Raw genomic sequence first — 21,016 nt, forward strand, 5'->3', positions numbered from 1 at the left:
TTTATGTCGGAATGTGGAATCAACATGGACGCTACTACAAAGATGTGTTAGATTAGCATTATCAGAGCAATTTAATTTCTAAATCCAACAATAAAAAGGCTGTGAAAACTTTCAACTCATGGTCCTCTTTTAATATGTATATATGATACAGACTACCCCTGGCAAAGTTTTTATTATTTGTGTCTTCTTATATTTGTTTGCTGTTTTCTATACTTTTTTATGTCCCATTTACACTTTACTCTTCTTTTTGCAATAAAGGAAATTGAAAATAAATCCAATTATTCCAACACCACATGAATGCACCATCAGTCACCGCTCAGCCCTTCTTTTCCAAGCATGCAGGAGAAGCTACGGTGGCCGACACGTTAGGTCGGCTCTTGGGTTAAATAATATGTGTGGTCCTCCATTTGTCCAAATTTCACTTCTCTTCTAATAAACCATACGACTACTACTACTACTACTACTACTGCTAAAATTACTACTACTACTACTAACGTTACTTGTTGTTGTTGTTCTTCTGCTTGTTTTTCAGATGTATTCAATGTAGTGACGAAACACAGTCTGTAGAGCAGTTTCTCCGTTTGGGCTACTGTAAAAACATGGCGACTTCCATGTAAGAGTACCCTCGGTGTAGATAGATAGAAATGGCTCATTCTAAGGTGATAAAAACATAACGGTTCATTAAGTAAGGTCTTTATACACTACTGAAAACATAGTTATGGATATTATATTGCATTTCTGTCAAAAGATCCTCCTAAATATTGTACACTGAACCTTTAATAAGCAAATGACAAACACATGTAAGGTTGAAAAAATACATTTTACAATAATCTTCACATAGATCAATTAAAACATGTGAAAAATACTTTTTTTTGTCAGACCGAAAACATGATATCTTGAAACTGCTGAAATTTAATTCTTGTGATACAAAACTGGTTAATTGAAGAAGATTTTAATCTGTTGGAGGACATAATGTAGCGCATTCAAGAATCATTGCAACAGCTAAAACACAGCAATGTCTACAGTTATGAAATAAAATTAACTTTGGTTATTAAAAGAGTCAAATTTACTTACAGTTAACATCCAGTCTGGGTTCACTGACAGCAAATCAAGTGTTGCAAATGAAGCATTTAAATTCACACATCAGTATCAAGGTGTTTCCACAGCACAGCAGGTGATTGACAGTTCTTTGTAACCTCTACCTGTTACCTGTTCTGGTACTGACACAGCATTAGAATTGGAATGTGCAAAAACTCCATTAGAAAAAACAGAAGCAGTCATCTTACAAATTTTTATACAGAGCAGTAACAATGGTGCTAAAAAATAATTTGTACTGGTATAAGTTGGTTTGTTATATATATATGATGACTATATTTCACATACAAGTCCCTGCTGGAGTCAGTCAGAGCATTTCCATAGAGAGCCACTTTGCATCAGCAGCACCATGCTCCAGTGCTCTGGGAGAGTTTATAGTCCTGAGAGTTGAACACTGGATGACTGACAGCTGTCCTTCATGACAACAGAAGCCACAGAAATCCTCCTCATCAAAAACATGACTTTGATCTGCGTCCTCATCTGGACTCTCCTCTGCTGCTGCTTCACAGGTAAAGTCCAGAGAATCAAACTCCTCTCCTCTATGAACATCCGTCCCTCTGAAATGAAGCCCACAAAACCATGACGCTGCTTTATGTGTTTGTCTCTGTATCCTCAGAGTCCAGAGGCCAGGTCACAGTGACTCAGCCTGGAGCAGTGAGCTCTGCTCTGGGAGGCTCCGTCTCCATCAGATGTAGGACCACTCGAGCATCAGGGATTCCAGGTCGTTTTACAGGCAGTGGATCAAACTCTGACTTCTGAGCATCAGTGGAGTCCAGACTGAAGATGCAGCAGTTTACTACTGTCAGAGTTTTCACTTTACCAGTAAACGTCTGTTCACACAATGAAAAAGCGTCATACAAAAACCTGCCTCAGTCAGACTGAACAGAAACTGAACTGACTGCTGCAGCTGGAAGCTACTGCAGAGACTGATACACTTCACTGAGGACACACACACACACACACACACACACACACACACACAAACCTACAGCACAAACTGCACATTCATAATTTTATCAAGTTGATTTTAAAGTTGAAAAAGTCACCATTGTTGCTTTTACAGTTACTGTGGTTGGTCATCACCTGTGACCGCATACAAAAAAGACTAAAAACTTGTCACACTACAACCATTAATATTCATCTAGGAACCTAAGGGATGCAAACACAAACAAATGAAAAGTCCCCTCTCGCAAATCTTCGCGACACCTTGGAACTTTGGGTTACTTTCTGAAACGTGTTGTGAAAACACTTGCATCCATCATTTAAATTCTTGATCTCTGAAGGCATTATCTAAGCTATTATCTAAGATATTGGGCTGAGCTAAGCAAAACAGCCAGTATTTGTCCAGTTTTTCACTAAAGGGCCTGTATAAGGTGGTCAGAAGTCTTTCTTTCAAGCGCTATATCAGCCATTTATAGTACACTCAAACACATATTTTAAAGAGGTGGTATTGTGCTTTTTGACTTTCATCCCTATGACGACACAGGGATGAAAGCTAAATGCGGCTCATATAACTATCGCCAAGCGGCTAGTCCGACTCCCCCTCTAAAACACTGATGGAAAAACAGTGAGCTGCAGCACATATCTCTCCTTGCCCTTTCCAAACACTAGCTAGCCTCCAGGCAGTCAATGGACATAAAGTTGTTCCTGTGATGTAGAGACAGAGCTCAGTTAAAACTTTATGGATGAAAAATACTTTTGTTACAGATTAATAACTCACCACTCTAAAACTCTTGCTCCAGTCTATGTTGCCAAGCTGGTTGGCAACATGTAACCTACAGCTGAACCGAAGCTGTTTACCGGCTTCTCACACTGACCCGCTCTTCTCTGCTTCTGATTGGCTAGTAGTCCTTAACTAGGAACTGCACATGTGCAACTCCTAACAAAGATCATTTAGAGACAAGATGTATCACTCCATAACTAAAACAAAGCTTTCAACACAGGGTGAAAAGAGGAGGTGCAGCAATGTGCAGTATGACAATAAAGGTGTCTTTTTTAATTGAACCATGTAAACCTGCTCTGGTATACCCCCTAAATAAAATTTTGGACCTGAAAATTAGCATAATACCACCTCTTTAAAAACATACAAAAATGATTACGTTTTACTTTGAACTTTCTATCACACTGTTGACAAATATAATTCTTACACGTTGTTGTACAGAGTTTCTGAGTTAACTTGGTCCATATACAACCACAATAAAAGCAGCAGAAGACATTGTCTGTGAGAGCAGTGAGTTGAAGCAAGAGGAAAAAGATCAGCAATTCACATATTCAATGGAAAACTGGAAGCAGCACAAGAGAAGCAGATCATGAGGCCATTTCCATAGAGAGCCACTTTGCATCAGCAGCACCATGCTCCAGTGCTCTGGGAGAGTTTATAGTCCTGAGAGTTGAATACTGGATGACTGACAGCTGTCCTTCATGACAACAGAAGCCACAGAAATCCTCCTCATCAAAAACATGACTTTGATCTGCGTCCTCATCTGGACTCTCCTCTGCTGCTGCTTCACAGGTAAAGTCCAGAGAATCAAACTCCTCTCCTCTATGAACATCCGTCCCTCTGAAATGAAGCCCACAAAACCATGACGCTGCTTTATGTTTTTGTCTCTGTATCCTCAGAGTCCAGAGGCCAGGTCACAGTGACTCAGCCTGGAGCAGTGAGCTCTGCTCTGGGAGGCTCCGTCTCCATCAAATGTAAAATCAGTCAGACTGTTATTAATTCTGACTCTGTGGAATGGTACCAACAGAGAGATGGAGAAACTCCTAAACTGCTAATTTATGTTACTAACAATCGACCATCAGGGATTCCAGATCGTTTTACAGGCAGTGGATCAAACTCTGACTTCACTCTGACCATCAGTGGAGTCCAGACTGAAGATGCAGCAGTTTACTACTGTCTGGGTCGACATAACATCAACAGTCAGTATTTGTTCACACAGTGAAAAGGCGTCATACAAAAACCTCCCTCAGTCAGACTGAACAGAAACTGAACTGACTGCTGCAGCTGGAAGCTACTGCAGAGACTGATACACTTCACTGAGGACACACAAACACACACACACACACACACACACTATGCAGCACTCACACACTCTGAATCTGCAGCTGGTCAGAGTCAACACAGTGAAAATATATTTTAAATATATTTTATATGTATTTTTTTTGTATGTATGAATATACCATTATAAGAAAATTTTAAATCACACTTTTTTTTGGTTTTCTTCAGACTATTGTAGATGTTGATATAATTCAACACACTGGCTTATTACAAATGAAACCTTTGCAAAATACTGTCATGGCTGACTTTCCACATTTGTTTAAAACAGAGGAAACAAATTTTTTTTGTGAATAAGATAACAACCTTTAACATTTAGTTTGATCTTGTATATATTTTCTATTTGCTATGGACCCTTGCGAGTCTGAAATAAAGTTTGAATTAATAAATAAAATGTGAATACAAAACATTGTCGCAATACGAGTGACCAGTGAAAGAGAATGCATGTAAATAAAAACTCATTAGCAGTGTTCTTCTGGTGTTCTTGAACAAATAAGCAACACTGACCTGAACAAAAAACTGTGTGAAATCTATGATAATCTTCATGATATCATTGTATGCCGACGATACATTTTTTCTGGATGCAATTTTGGTGCCCTAGGCAGGCATCTATGAAGCCTATTGGAAGTCTTTTGACAAGATCTTCCTTTACTAACTATGCAGCAAAACACCCTAAACCCTTAGAATTGATTTGGAAACATTAAACACCAAAAAAGAACCAAAAATTGTCACGATCGTGGTGTGGAGGCAGGTTGGAGAACCCAAACGCAGGACACAGAGTGGGGCAGGTATGGTACACGAAGGGTTTTAATAAACAAACAAAAGCGAGCACACTTACAGGTGAGTGGCTGAATAACTGAAATCCAAAGGTACAGGGAGAGGAAACGAGACAAGACAAGACAAGCAAGGCTGGTTACAGGCAGAGAGTTCACACACGACAGACTGGGGGGTAACATGAACAATGACCGGACAAGGACAAGACAGAAACACCAGGTATATATACACACACACAGGGACTAACGAGCAGGGCGGGAGCAACACAGGTGACATACATGAGACTAACGAGGCAGAGAGAGAGAGCAGAGGAAAACAGAGAGACTAGACATGACAAGCAGACTATATAACAGATACTGGACACTAGACAGGACAGAACCCAAAACTCAACATACCAAGGCAGATACCAAACTCAAAAGTAAACACAAAGGATGGCCAACCGGCAGAGCGTGACAGTACCCCCCCCCCCCGACGAGCGTCTCCAGATGGTCAACAAAACAGAACCAAATCAAGGCACAAGCCGGCCCAGGGTGGGCGGAGGGAGGACAGGAGGAGGGCCAGACCAGGAACTCTCAGGAGGGTGGCCAGAGGGCAAGGCAAGGGGGCGACAGAGTTCGGGAGATCGCACAAGCAGGCCAAGGGGACAAAACAGTCTGGGGGAACTACCCAACAGGCAGATCATGCCCAGGAAACAGGGCAGGTAAGGCACTTGGCCTAACATGCAGGGCAGGGCAGAGGGACAGAACAGTTCAGGAGGCCGTCCCGGAGGGCGACCCAGGAGGCTGTGCAGACCAAAGGGATCACGGAGTTCAGGAGGTCGTCCCGGGGGACGACCCGACAGGCCGAGCAAATCAGGGGGAAAACACAGTTCAGGAGGCCGTCCTGGAGGACGACCCGACAGGCCGAGCAAATCAGGGGGAAAACACTGTTCAGGAGGCCGTCCTGGAGGGCGACCCAGGAGGCCGTGCAGACCAAAGAGATCACGGAGTTCAGGAGGTCGTCCCGGGGGATGACCCGACAGGCCGGGCAAATCAGGGGGTAAACACAGTTCAGGTGGACACATGAGGCCGGGCAGAACAGGGGGGCCACAGAGTTCAAGGGGTTGGCAGGACGGCCAACAGTGAGGCAGCAACCCCACTGGGGGCCGAGCAGGAGGCCGACGGCAAGACCTCTCCGGAGGTCGGCACCCAAAGCTTGGGTGCTCTGGAGGCACAGCTGGGCTGAGGACCACCGGCGAGACAGCTGGGCTGGGGACCATGGACCGGACACGAGGAGCTGGAGTCGGCCTGACCACCGACTGGACAGCAGGGCTGGAGGCCATGGACCGGACACGAGGAGCTGGAGTCGGCCTGACCACCGACTGGACAGCTGGGCTGGGGACCATGGACCGGACACGAGGAGCTGGAGTCGGCCTGACCACCGACTGGACAGCTGGGCTGGGGACCATGGACCGGACACGAGGAGCTGGAGTCGGCCTGACCACCGACTGGACAGCTGGGCTGGGGACCATGGACCGGACACGAGGAGCTGGAGTCGGCCTGACCACCGACTGGACAGCTGGGCTGGGGACCATGGACCGGACACGGGGAGCAGGGGTCGGCCGGACCACCGGCGGGGCTGAAGCCGGTCCATCCGCCGACAGGACACGAGGAGCAGGGGTCGGCCGGACCACCGGCGGGGCTGAAGCCGGTCCATCCGCTGACAGAACACGAGGAACAGGAGTCGGCTGGGCCACCAGCGAAGCAGGTGCCGGTCGGACCACCGACGGAGCATGAGGAACAGGAGTCGGCTGGGCCACCAACGAAGCTGGTGTTGGTCGGACCACCGACGAGGGAACAGGAGTCGGCTGGGCCACCGGCGAAGCAGGTGCCGGTCGGACCACCGACGGAGCATGAGGAACAGGAGTCGGCTGGGCCACCAACGAAGCTGGTGTTGGTCGGACCACCGACGAGGGAACAGGAGTCAGCTGGGCCACCGGCGAAGCAGGTGCCGGTCGGACCACCGACGGGGCACGGGGAGCGGGAACCGGTCTGGCCACCGACGGAGACCTTGGAACTGGTGTCAGTCGGACCTTCGATGAGGGACCAGTAACAGGTGTCGGTAGGACAACCGAGTGAGACCTGGGAGCAGGAGTAGGCCAGGGATCAGGCAGGCGGCTAGCAGCGCTAGCAGGCCGGGGATCAGGCAGGTGTGATGTGGAGCTAGCAGCGCTAGCGGGCCGGGAATCAGGCAGGCGGCTAGCCGTTCTAGCAAGCCAGGGGACAGGTTTGTTGCCGACGGGTCGCTGATGGTGACCTGGTCGCCTCCGATGACCACCACGGGAACCCGAAAAGATGGCTAGGCGACTCCCTTCAAAGGACGACTCCGGGGAAAGCCTAGCCTCCAGGCTATCAGGCCATAGCGTAGCTGCCCGTGCTGCCTCTGACTCCCTGGCCTTCATGGTCAGGTAGGCCAGGAGAGTCATAGTCCCTGAGTCCTTGGTAGGTAGGGCAGGCAGGCGGACGGACAGGCTAGGCGGAGGACTAGCGGCGCTAGCCGAGCAGGATACAGGCAGGACAGGCAGAGGGCTAGCGGCGCCAGCCGAACAGATAACAGGCAGGACAGGCGGAGGGCTAGCGGCGCCAGCCGAACAGATAACAGGCAGGACAGGCGGAGGGCTAGCGGCGCCAGCCGAACAGGTAACAGGCAGGACAGGCAGAGGGCTAGCGGCGCCAGCCGAACAGGTAACAGGCAGGACAGGCAGGACAGGCGGAGGACTAGCGGCGCCAGCCAAACAGGTAACAGGCAGGACAGGCGGAGGGCTAGCGGCGCCAGCCGAACAGATAACAGGCAGGACAGGCAGAGGGCTAGCAGGCCGGGGAGATGACGGCCGGAGGCTAGCGGTCCGGGTGTTAGCCATTTGCAGGCTAACAGACTGAGGAACTGATGAGGACTTGGCTGGGGGATTGGCTGAGGTGTGGAGGAAGTCACAAACCCACCCAGGGAGAGAGTCTGCTGCTCCTGGCTGAGCAGCCAGGCTCTTCCAGGCAAGGGACACGATAGCTGCCTTATGGCTAACATGACTAGCCCCATACCACATATTCCTCAGCACCATAACCTCCCGGCACAGATCAAGAAGTTCATCGGACATGGTGTCCGCTGGGTCCCTTTGTGGTCCGGTCATTCTGTCACGATCGTGGTGTGGAGGCAGGTTGGAGAACCCAAACGCAGGACACAGAGCGGGGCAGGTATGGTACACGAAGGGTTTTAATAAACAAACAAAAGCGAGCACACTTACAGGTGAGTGGCTGAATAACTGAAATCCAAAGGTACAGGGAGAGGAAACGAGACGAGACAAGACAAGACAAGACAAGCAAGGCTGGTTACAGGCAGAGAGTTCACACACGACAGACTGGGGGGTAACATGAACAATGACCGGACAAGGACAAGACAGAAACACCAGGTATATATACACACACAGGGACTAACGAGCAGGGCGGGAGCAACACAGGTGGCATACATGAGACTAACGAGGCAGAGAGAGAGAGCAGAGGAAAACAGAGAGACTAGACATGACAAGCAGACTATATAACAGATACTGAACACTAGACAGGACAGAACCCAAAACTCAACATACCAAGGCAGATACCAAACTCAAAAGTAAACACAAAGGATGGCCAACCGGCAGAGCGTGACAAAAATAGACATTAGCATTAGATGTCTAACATTTGACATCACTGTTTATTATTTTTGCAGATCATGTTAATCACATTATGTTCTTAATGGAAGATATCTATCAATACATGCACTTCAACATATGTTGGCTTGCCTCTCTACACGGTATAGAAAATTCAGTTAGTGTGCAAATGCAAAACAATGCTTCCTTTATATTTAGCATATTCACAGCTCATTCTGCCCACTCCCTGGAAGAAAGACATACGTCACTATGCAGTAATTATTTGTTTAAAAACTAACTTCATTTTAAAGTTTTACTCGTAAAATCAAAAATTTAGACAGTAAAGAAATAATTAATAAAGAAGAATGAGGAATAAAGTGTGAATCAATCATAAATTTAGTGTTATATGTGTGTGACGTGAACATTTCACATTTTGATGTTCAATTTCAATTAATGGCTATTGGCAATCATTAACTTAATCTGCTGAAGCAACATCTTCACTTCACCTCTTTCCCAAGATGTATGGCCGCACTATTATATCTCACATAAACACTTGAAGATGTTTGTTCTTCTAGTTTAGTTTAAAAAAGAAGTTTCCTTAAGTCAGATCTACGAGAAATTTATGGCAAATCTGTCAATCTGCAACTGGCCAGAGCGAAACACAGTGGAAATAGTATTTTACCAAGAGAGCAGCAACTAACCTTCTCATGACATCTGGAGATGACATGACAAACAGTTTGTGTAGAGAAAGTACTGAGGTGCTGATTCTGAGGACAAACATGAATAAAACACCACAAAGTACCTGTAAGTGGTAATCAGCCCATGTTTTCTTTTCTTTTATTTTTTTTTTGAGCTACTAAGCAACTGAGGAAGACTTTAAAGAGCGCCTGTAGTGGGAAAGGGATTAAAGACAGATCTTTTGCGTTAACAGGATGTCGTATCTTCGGACTTTTGTAGATTATTGACAAGGTTTAACATATCAGTTTGATACAAAATTGAAACTTTTAGATAAAGGGTCAATGATGAATTTCCATGTAAAGCTCAAACCATGTTAGAACACAACAAAACTGTTGTTTAAAAAGGGTAACTGTAATCATTTGTTTCTACATGAATAAGATAAAACCCTTAAGATACACCAAACGCCCATAACAATCGGACCACCTGCTGGTCCTAATGTTTGTCTCGCTTTTGCCACCAAACCAGCCCTGACCCGTTGAGGCATCTACTTTTTCGGCAGTGTGACCTACAGTGGCTTGTCTGTTGGACCAGACGGACCAGCCTTCACCTCCCATGTTCATCAGTGAACCTTGGCTGCCCATGACCCTGTCACCAGTTCAAAGGAAAAGTCCTTCCTTGGATCAATATGATTGCTTTAGTCAACCGAGGGTCAGTGGTCGTGGTGGTGGGCTAGTGAGCGGAGCGTGTCTAGGAAAAATTTTAAATGTCATCAAGTACGCTGTGATGAATTTAGCTCCTTTGAAGTTCTCACTCTTAAAGTTGGAGGGCTGCAACCTATCATATTTGTTATAATTTATCGCCCCCCAAAACCGCCTGGAGGATTTTTATCAGAACTTCCTGAATTTTTATCTACTCTGGTTTTAAATTATGACAGAATTGTTCTTTGTGGCGATTTTAATATTCATGTTGATGACCCCACCAATGTTAATGCAACTGACTTTTTAAATATGGCCACTTCTTTTAACTTCAAACAACATGTCAAAGGGCAAACACATAACCGTGGTCATACACTGGACTTGGTTTTTACCCTGGGTGTCAGCATTTCCTCTCTGGAATTAGTGGACATGACCATATCTGACCACAGATGTATTGTTTTTAGCTGCGATTCTCCTGTTACTCATGCCGCCTCACCAAGCTCCGTGTGTTGTCGCATCTTTAATGAACAAAGTGTTTCAAAGTTTTGCGCAGTCTTTCAGAGCCAAAGCCAACACCTGTCTGATTCCAACACCAACAATCTGGTTGATCACTTCAATCATATCTGCTTGTCGTCACTAAATATTACTGCTCCTCTAAAGGTTAGGCCTACGTCTAAAGCTAGTAAGCAACCCTGGATAAATGACAGCATTCGCAGCCTAAAAAGGGAATGCAGGAAAGCAGAGCGCAGATGGAAAAAATCCAATCTCCAAGTCCATTACCTCAGTCTGAAGGATTTATTAATTAACTACAATAAAATGGTTAAGGATGCGAGAACACACTATTTTTCTGAACTCATTACTACACATAAACACAATCCCAGGTTTCTGTTTAAGACTGTGGATCAGCTGGTAAACCCAACCCCTCCTTGTGCCTCAGCTGGAAGTAATGATGACTGTGAATTGTTTTTGTCTTATTTTACCAATAAGGTGGTGTCAGTCAGAGCCTCTATTACCCCCGTGGCCTCTTACTCAGAGGTTCCTCACCAGCAACAACAGAGTTTTAACCAGTTTTATCCCATCGACTTGTCTGAGCTTTTAAAAACATATCACAAATGAGAGTGTCCTCCAGCCCACTTGATATAATACCTACAAAATTTTTACTAAAAGTAATATATTCTGTTGGGCCCCATTTGATCTCTGTTTTCAACAGCTCCCTATCTACTGGTTGTGTCCCTGATTATTTTAAAACGGCTTGCGTGAACCCACTTTTAAAGAAACCTGGTTTAGATCCCTCCCTCCCACAAAATTTTAGACCAATTTCAAAACTGCCTTTTATTGCAAAGATTCTAGAAAGAATTGTGTCCAAACAGCTGCTCACTGTGCTGGAAAATAACAAATATTTGAAAGTTTCAGTCTGGTTTAGGAAGTACCACAGCACTGAGACTGCCCTGCTTAAAGTCACCAATGACCTTTTAATGTCTGCTGATGAAGGTATGTGCTCAGTCCTTGTACTCCTGGACCTTAGCGCTGCTTTTGACACCATTGATCACAACATCATGTTAGACAGACTGAGGCACTGGGTGGGGATCTCTGGTACTGCCCTAGAATGGTTTTCATCCTACCTGTCAAATAGGAAGTTTTGTGTGTCTGTAAACAACTATGTCTCTTCATTCTGTCCAGTTAAATATGGTGTGCCTCAGGGGTCGGTCTTAGGACCCATTTTGTTTTCCTTGTATCTGCTTCCCCTTGGACATATTATCCATAAACATGGCATTTCTTTTCATATTTATGCTGATGACACACAAATACTTGCCCGTCAGATCCACAGACCCTGGAATGCTGAGTTCACTTAACAACTGCCTTTGTGAAGTTAAAAAATGGATGTCAAATAATTTCCTCCAGCTGAACTCAGACAAAACAGAAATCCTGGTCATCGGGTCCCAGCAGATGGCAAATCAAATACTGCCATCTGCTGGTTCCCTAGTAAATCACATTAAGCCTGTGGCAAAGAACCTTGGTGTTTGGTTTGATAGTAATTTAAATTTCGAGCAGCACACCACAAAGCTTGTTCAATCATGTTTTTATCAACTTAGAAATATAGCAAAATTCGATCTATGTTAACTTTTAAGGACACCGAGACCATTTTACACGCCTTCATCTCATCACGCCTGGATTATTGCAACAGCCTTTTCACCTGTTTAACCCAAAAATCTATTGATCGACTCCAGACTGTCCAGAACTCATCTGCCAGGCTTTTAACCAGAACAAAGAAATATGACCACATTACTCCTATTTTAGCTTCATTACACTGGCTCCCAGTATGTTTTAGAATTGACTTTAAAATTCTATTGATCACTTTTAAAGCTCTTCATGGCCTCTCGCCTTGTTATATTTCTGACCTTTTAGTCCCATACGCACCAGCACGTACCTTGAGATCCTCGGGCAGAGGTCTGTTGTCTGTTCCAGAGTCTCGACTGAAAACTAAAGGGGACAGAGCGTTTGCTGTCAGGGCCCCGAGGCTCTGGAACAGCCTGCCCGAGGAAATCAGGTCGGCTGAGTCAGTGAACTCTTTTAAGTCCCTTCTTAAAACATACTTTTATAGGAGAGCTTTTCCCGATCTTATTTGACTTTATTTATCCCTTTTTTTTTATTGTATTTTACTAATTTTATATTAAATTTTCATGCTCTTATCTTTTTTTTTTTTGTTGTATTATTCTTTACGCTTGTTAAAGCACTTTGTAACTTGTTTTTGAAAAGTGCTCTACAAATAAGGATTATTATTATTATTATCACTTTTGATAGGCACTGACCATGGCAGACCATTTTGGAGATGCTCTGACCCAGTCGTCTAACCATCAAAATTTGACCCTTGTCAAAGATCCTTACTCTTGTCCATTTTTGCTGCTTCTAACACATCAACTACGAGGACACATTGTTCTTGTCCTGCCTAATATATACAACCCCCTGACAGGTGTCATAGTAAACGAGTTTATCAGGGTTATTTACTTCCCCAGTCTCTGGTCATAATGCAGGTAATCGGTTGAAAACATTAATGCCAGTGATCGGTGCAATGAAAATGTAATGCAGTATGTAAATAATAACTCATTAGCTCATTTGTTTTGGTGTCCTTAAGCAAATATGCAAATCTAAGTTAAGAAGTGTGTGACATCGTTGTATGCTGACAATACGCTACATTTGGTTTCTAATATATTAAAATTGTATTGAGCAATGCAGATGTATGTAAATAACGTTTTGATATAATTTAGTGAAGTCTGCCTCCTTTCATTCTTCATTCACATATTGTCATCACCAGAAATGACAAAATCTTACTCTGACATGCACAACGAACACATCCATGAAAAACATTTGATCGAAAGAAAAATTATCTTTATTATCTTAAAGCATCAACAGCATCAGCAGCATTATTACAACAGTGAAAATATCACTATCTGAAGTGGAATCATGTGAAGTTAGTCTGATGACAGAAAGAGAGAGAATGATTCCAGATTGCAGACTGAGAGCAGTCCCATTGAGTCAGGTCAGGACTGGGAACACTGGTCTCTCCTCAGTGTCTCTGAGACCAGAGTCTGGGAGCCCTGGGTGGCCTCACAGGTCACAGAGCCCACCTTCCTCCACTGGTCTGCAGGGAGCCTCAGGGTGCTGCTCCTGCTCTGCTACATAATATGAAGCAGTTAAGTTTTATTTGTCAATGTTTTGAATTATTTCCTCATAGCAGTAAGGTTCCAGGTTCAAACCCCGGTCTTCCCGGGCCTTTCTGTGTGGATTTTGCACGTTCTCCCCGTGTCTGCGTGGGTTTCCTCCGGGTGCTCCTGTTTCCCCACCATCAACAAACAAGTTAGGTTCTTTAGACAGTGCCATTGACCAGACTGATAAAGATCTGGAGTTGGTCCCTGGGCGCTGCACAGCGGCTTCCCACTGCTCCCTTGACAGATGTGTTAAATGCAGAGAATGAATTTCACAACATGTATGTGTATGTGACAATAAAGTCCCTTACCTTTACCTTATGTATAAATAACTCCTGAGGGAAAAACCTACATTAGTGACCTCAACACTTGTGTAGTACTATAAGAATTGTCAGACTGAACAGAAACTGAACTGACTGCTGCAGCTGGAAGCTACTGCAGAGACTGATACACTTCACTGAGGACACACACACACACACACACTATTCAAACACTTTGTTTCTTTGTAATCATATCACCATATTTTTATTTGGGGGAGTTAAAAAAAATATGCTTTCTACCTCTATTTATATGCCACTATAGACCTGTGTTTGTAAGTTATTGTGGAAACAGTGAAGTGGAACACACCGGAGACAGTTAATGAGAGAAAACTTTTTCATGAACTTTGACCACAGCTTCATACTGGATCAAAGGTATATATATATATATATATACCAAAAATATAACACAAACACTAGAGGCAAGCAATAATCCAGGAAAAATGATGGGTTACCTCTCACAGACTCAGTCTGGGAGGCGAGAAGAACGGAGAACACATCTGGATAACAAACACAGACAACTGATGCAGACAACTTTCAACTAAACCAGGAAACAGGGCAAGACTGCGAAAGGAGGACCAAACAGACAGAAAACTTATAGACGTAAACAGACAGGAACAAACACGAAACAGAGCTAAACCCAGTGCGTTAACGCATTATTGAAATAATAGTACTCTTCCCAATAACTAGTAGTGTAACTAATTACTTTTCTAAAACAGTAATATTATTACAGTTACTAATGCAATTAACGATGCATTACTCGTTACTGAACACACCATCCTTGACGTGAATCCACGACTGTGTGGAAGCTCAGCGGCACTGGACTTTGTTGTTCATGTCCGCTGATAGCCAAACACTAAAGGAAGAAAGGAGAACGAGGGAGAGAGGCCATTATTGTGTCACAGGCTAGGATGCAAAGAATATTTTCGTCTAGCAGCACAGTAACGTGAAACTTAGAGAAAGAAACTTCGGCAGCTACTGTCACTGAGGCTTGGACTCGTCAGGAGAGAGTGCTGTTAACGTAACATTTTGTAACTACTGAATACTGCTCTTATAAATAGGCTACATGTGCGGAAAACAGCTCTTCATAAGTTGAGATTTACTTGTTTTTTTATTTCAGCCGATGGTGTTAAGAAACGATAGGCCTAGTCTATGTTGTTTTGTATAAAACACACTCCTTGCTGCTGTTATCAATATGATATTAGTGTAAAAGTCGGGAGAGCCCCCCTCCCCGCTGTCATCCTGTGGGATATACTGGAAAGTAACATAGTAACGTAACGAGTAACGTAACTAGTTACTTTTATCACCCACTAATAAGTAATAATACTTCTTTAAGGAGTAATATATTACAATTTCTGAGTAGCCCAACACTGGCTACACCCAAACGGATTGTATATAATAAACAGTGGACAGTGGACAGACATGTACATGGACAAAACAGAACGGACGCAGACAAACACCCGACACAGACCATTTCAAAATAAAACAGGGAAACAGACTGAACAGACCAACACACAGACCAGGATCATGACGAGTTTGGATTAAACTTTTTTTCCCCATGCCTTATTGATCAACAATGAAAAGTATAACAGCATACGATAAAGTTTCAATAAATTACAAATGAGAGTTGAAGATTGACAGACGTTAAGACAAGGGTTCTTTTTTACTTCGCTGAGCAGAGAAACCATGGTAACAGACAGGCTTCACTGTCAAACCATGAAAACAGACAGGTTTCAGTACTAAAGATAAAAAGTTAAAACTGACTTTTTTTCCTCTGATGTATTAATGTTTAATGAGAAAACTACAAACATATCTGAGGTGAACACCTAAATTCTTAGCAAAGGGGTGTACAATTGCGGCCAGATTTTTTCACAATTCCTCAATTGAGTTAGAGGAACCAAATAATATTACTTCTGTCTTATTCGCATTTAATTGGAGAAAGTTTATTGCCATCCAATGCTTAATATCATTTAGACAGTTAAAAATGGACTGTAAGGACTTCGAATCACTTGGCTTCAGAGGTAAGTACAGCTGTGTATCATCAGCATAACAGTGGTATAATATATTATGTTTGTGTTCAGAGGAAAACCCAAATTATATTTTGAGATCAGACTACTGATACGATGATGATATAATATCCTACTTTGATTGTAATCAATTCTTAGATTTTCATAGACTTTTTAGTTCACTCAGATTCATTAAACTTTCTGGACATTTCTAAACCCATTTCAACAGGAGAGTTTCTATGAAACATTTCATTTATAAGACACATACAGTATTTGTGATATAACTTGAAATAGTTTAAAAATCAGCTTTGTCACCAAAAAAACTAATTTGCTGTTAGTGTATTGAAGCAGTTTCTAGCTTTAATTTATCTAGAAACAAAAGATGAATATCTCTACTTGGTGCTCTACTTGGACTCAGACCTGAATTTGAGGAGCCATATTAACACAATTACAAAGTCAGCCTACTATTACTTGAAGAATATATCAAGTATTAAAGGACTTATGTCTCAGCAGGACCTGTAAAAGCTTATCCATGCATTTATCTTCAGTCGACTTTACTATAACAGTGTCCTAACAGGGCTCCCTAAGAAATCCATCAGACAGCTGCAGCTTATTCAGAACGCTGCTGCTCGAGTCCTCACTAAGACCAAAAAAGTGGATCACATCACTCCAGTTCTGAGGTCTTTACATTGGCTTCCTGTATGTCAAAGAATTGATTTCAAAATCCTGCTGTTAGTTTATAAAGCACTAAATGGTTTAGGGCCAAAATACATTTCGGATCTTCTGCTTCGTCACAAACCATCCAGACCTCTCAGGTGGTCTGGAGTCAAAACTAAACAAGGAGAAGCAGCGTTCAGTTATTATGCTCCGTATATTTGGAACAAACTCCCAGATAACTGCAGGTCTGCTGAAACAGTCAGTTCTTTTAAATTAAGACTGAAGACTTTTCCTTTTACCATTGCTTTTAATGAAATATTTAAGATTTTTCTTTTTATTGATAACTTACACTGCTCTTTAACTTTTACTGTCCTGTTTTCTTTTTTCTTTGTTTTTAGCTTGTTATTATTTTCCATTTAACTCTTTTAACCCTGATTGTAACACTGTAACTTTTATCATATTTTATGTTGCTTTTAAACTTTTACATATTTCCCTGTTGCTTTTATGCTTTATGTAAAGCACTTTGAATTACATTGTTGTTAAATTGTGCTATACAAATAAACTTGCCTTGCTTTGCCTTACTTTAATGTCTTGGTTATATTAATATTACATTATCCAACGAAGGTTAAAAAAAAAAGGGCAACTGGACTTGGCTGAAGAAGTCCTTTGGATGAGGGACGAAACGTCTTCCAGTATCTTCAACCAAGTCCAGTTGCCCTTGATTTTAATCTTTGTTGGATAACTATGACCTGGATGACTGAGAATCTTCATAGACATCTAATATTACATTATTGATTGAAAAAACTGATCTGAACTGATTTCTGGTGTCCCTAAAGTTTTAAGGAATCTGCAAAGGATGAATACATTTTGTTAATTTAGAATGGGTGTGCTTTTGGTTACAGGAATGTTGATGAATATTGAAATTATTTATCAATATTTCAATGTTATGTTATTTGTTACTTGGTTGTATGGACAGAAATAGTGTTTTAAAGATAACTCCCAATAAAAGTCAACATTTAAACAGTAAATTTTGCCAAAATATGGACAATATCACATTTACAGTTACATTTGAATGTACATTACAATGTATTGTGACAGGATGACAGTGGATAGAACAAGGAAAGAGGAAAACAGATAGGGGGCGACAATGGACTGTATACTGAATTTAAACCCAGGCAGCTGCAATAAGGACTCACCCTTATACATGGGGCAAGCGCACTGCCAACTGAGCTAACCGCTCTCCTGATGTGGTACTTTTTACAGTAACATAAATGAAAACAACTAATTTGATGAAGTGGTCTTTATTGTGTAGAAATAATCAAAATTACATCAAGTAAACAAACTTTATCCATGAAACATGTGATTAAAAAGTGACTGAGGGAAAGAAAGAGACACAGACACAGAGAGAGTTACAGAGTTCAGAGAGCAGAGTAAAACCAGTAGCAGAGTCCCAGTGAGTCAGGTCAGGACTGGGAACACTGGTCTCTCCTCAGTGTCTCTGAGACCAGAGCCTGGGAGCCCTGGGTGGCCTCACAGGTCACAGAGCCCACCTTCCTCCACTGGTCTGCAGGGAGCCTCAGGGTGCTGCTCCAGCTGTAGCGGCCGTCCTTCTCCAGCACCCCGGGGCTCCTGCTCTCCTCCCAGCTGCTGCTGCTGCTGCTGCCGTCCACCTTCCAGGCCAGACTCCAGTCTGAGGGGAAGCCCTTGTTGGCCAGGCACATGAGCGTGGCCTTCCCCTGCTGCAGCTCCTCACTGGAGGGGGGCAGCACCGTCAGGGTGGGACGGACATCACCTAGGAGACACCAATCAGCTTAGAGGACACCTTTACTGTGTGAGAGCTGATTTTCTCCTTTAAGGAGTTTCTGTCAGATGTTTTTTCTGCTCCACCAGTCACTCACTCACACATTGTTTCACTTCCCTTTAAGAAGCCTCTCATGCAAATCAGCACAGAGAGAATCATCATACAGAATGACCTGAATTATATCAAACTACACTGGAAATAATATGACAAACCCTCTCATTAAAATTCTAAATAAAACTATTACATGATTTAAAATATTAAGTGGAAATGAACAAATTCAAAAAATTAATTGACTGCAATCACATGTTCACTTGGATTTCAGTCATCATTACCAAGTAGTTTAAAATTTGAAATGTTTGATACAATAAAAAAAACAGATTTTCCACATTTTCATATATGTATCAACACATTCATTCAATTTCATTTGATTGATCAAATCTTAATTGATTTTCATAAAAAGTAATCTTAGAAGGTAGATGTTAACAATGAATCTTGGAAAACATTTGAAACACAGGTTTGTAGTTTAATCTTTTCTCCACTTCAAGCTGTTTGAATTTCAGTATGACAGGAATGTGTATAGGAACGTTTAGTAAAGCTGCTCTGAGTTAGCCTCCTTATAATAAAACTGTTTAAATTAAAACAAAATGGATTGATCGGCCTCAAACATCCAAAAACTGAGTTTAAAACATTAATTTACAGTACTGTATTTCATATTTGTCGACAAATTCAGTCTCGATACTCCACAGAACGTGTACCACAGTGATACAAACTGTAGAGAGACCAACTCTTTGACTTTGTCAAACTGAACTAAACCTACGAGCTATTGAAGCGCAATTCTACCATTAAAGTTCGCCATCATTAATGTCCTCTGGTTTAAAATGAACAATTAGGCTACAATTTCATGTTTAAATTGTTGAAGTTAAAATTGTGCTAAATATTCATAGAAAAATTTAAAAGCAACTGCTACTTTTTAGTGTTGGATTTTAAATAATATAAAAAGAAAATTAGCTCTTATGTTTTTAAACATTTGACTTACTTCCAACATCCAGTCTAGTTCCTCTACCAAAAGTCCACCACAGTGATACAAACTCATTGAGCCGCTGTACAAAAACCTCTCACTGTAGAGAGACACGGCTCTCTGACTTTGACACAAACAAACTCACCAAACACATTCCCAGTTTACCCAGTTTATGCTATAACTTGTTGAAGTCTTTAAAACAGATTCATAAACTATGAACATTTATTTGTTAAACATGTTGAACATGTACAGTCAAAATTTATTTCTCTTACATACATTAAAATAAGACATATCGAATAGGAAATGTCCCTGAAAAATCCTGCTAAATGTAAGTAATCATCATCAACATGTTTATTGTAGATTATGCTAAATAAAAAAAAGGAATGTTTAAATGGGTCCCACATTGATGTTTTTTGCTATAAAGAGATAAAGTGATTGATCCATTGATAGACTTCATCATCAGAGTAATCCAAGTCCCTGCTGGAGTCAGTCAGAGCATTTCCATAGAGAGCCACTTTGCATCAGCAGCACCATGCTCCAGTGCTCTGGGAGAGTTTATAGTCCTGAGAGTTGAACACTGGATGACTGACAGCTGTCCTTCATGACAACAGAAGCCACAGAAATCCTCCTCATCAAAAACATGACTTTGATCTGCGTCCTCATCTGGACTCTCCTCTGCTGCTGCTTCACAGGTAAAGTCCAGAGAATCAAACTCCTCTCCTCTATGAACATCCGTCCCTCTGAAATGAAGCCCACAAAACCATGACGCTGCTTTATGTTTTTGTCTCTGTATCCTCAGAGTCCACAGGCCAGTACACAGTGACTCAGCCTGGAGCAGTGAGCTCTGCTCTGGGAGGCACCGTCTCCATCAAATGTAAGATCAGTGAGACTGTTTACAATTCTGACTCTGTGGAATGGTTCCGACAGAAACAAGGAGAATCTATTAAAATACTCATTTACTGGTCAAATCGTCGACCATCACGGATTCCAGATCGTTTTACAGGCAGTGGATCAAACACTGACTTCACTCTGACCATCAGTGGAGTCCAGACTGATGATGCAGCAATTTACTACTGTCAGAGTCGACACTTGGTCAACAGTCGTTATGTGTTCACACAGTGAAAAAGCGTCGTACAAAAACCTCCCTCAGTTAGACTGAACATTAACTGAACTGACTGCTGCAGCTGCAAGCTACTGCAGAGACTGATACACTTCACTGAGACACAAACACAAACACACACACACACACACACTTCAAGCCACGACCTTTACCTTCACCTTAAGCAAAACCTCTAACATTGACACTACAACCAATTCTTAACACTCATAGTAAACAATATGTTCTCACTTTGCACAAAAAATCCTCACATGAAGTCAAAATTTTAAACTGGTCCAAAAAAGTACCATAAGACACACAGCCAGCTCTTACTGCATGTAATTGCAAAAATTAGATGATGTGTACGTTCATCACTCTTTGTATTTTGCATTAAAAGTTTCCAGCATACCTGAGGCTTGTAGTCACTTCAGTGTAAAAATCAATTTGATCAATTGATATCAGACT

General features: G+C 42.4%; 2 gene segments (V, D, J or C); one reads left to right on the forward strand and one right to left on the reverse strand.

Annotated features, from left to right (window-relative positions):
- The first annotated feature begins 1,551 nt into the window (after positions 1-1,551).
- Positions 1,552-4,037, forward strand: LOC119907739. The segment is given in 2 exon segments: positions 1,552-1,604; positions 3,715-4,037. Coding segments are annotated over 2 exon segments (375 nt in total).
- A 13,884-nt stretch (positions 4,038-17,921) lies between these two features.
- LOC119907740 lies at positions 17,922-20,754 on the reverse strand. The segment is given in 3 exon segments: positions 17,922-18,428; positions 19,474-19,525; positions 20,728-20,754. Coding segments are annotated over 3 exon segments (408 nt in total).
- Between the last annotated feature and the right edge of the window lie 262 nt (positions 20,755-21,016).

The sequence above is a fragment of the Micropterus salmoides genome, unplaced genomic scaffold (assembly GCF_014851395.1).
Source record: "Micropterus salmoides isolate LMB-PRFRI ecotype aquatic unplaced genomic scaffold, ASM1485139v1 Ms_hic_scaffold_17, whole genome shotgun sequence".
Classification (NCBI taxonomy): domain Eukaryota; kingdom Metazoa; phylum Chordata; class Actinopteri; order Centrarchiformes; family Centrarchidae; genus Micropterus; species Micropterus salmoides.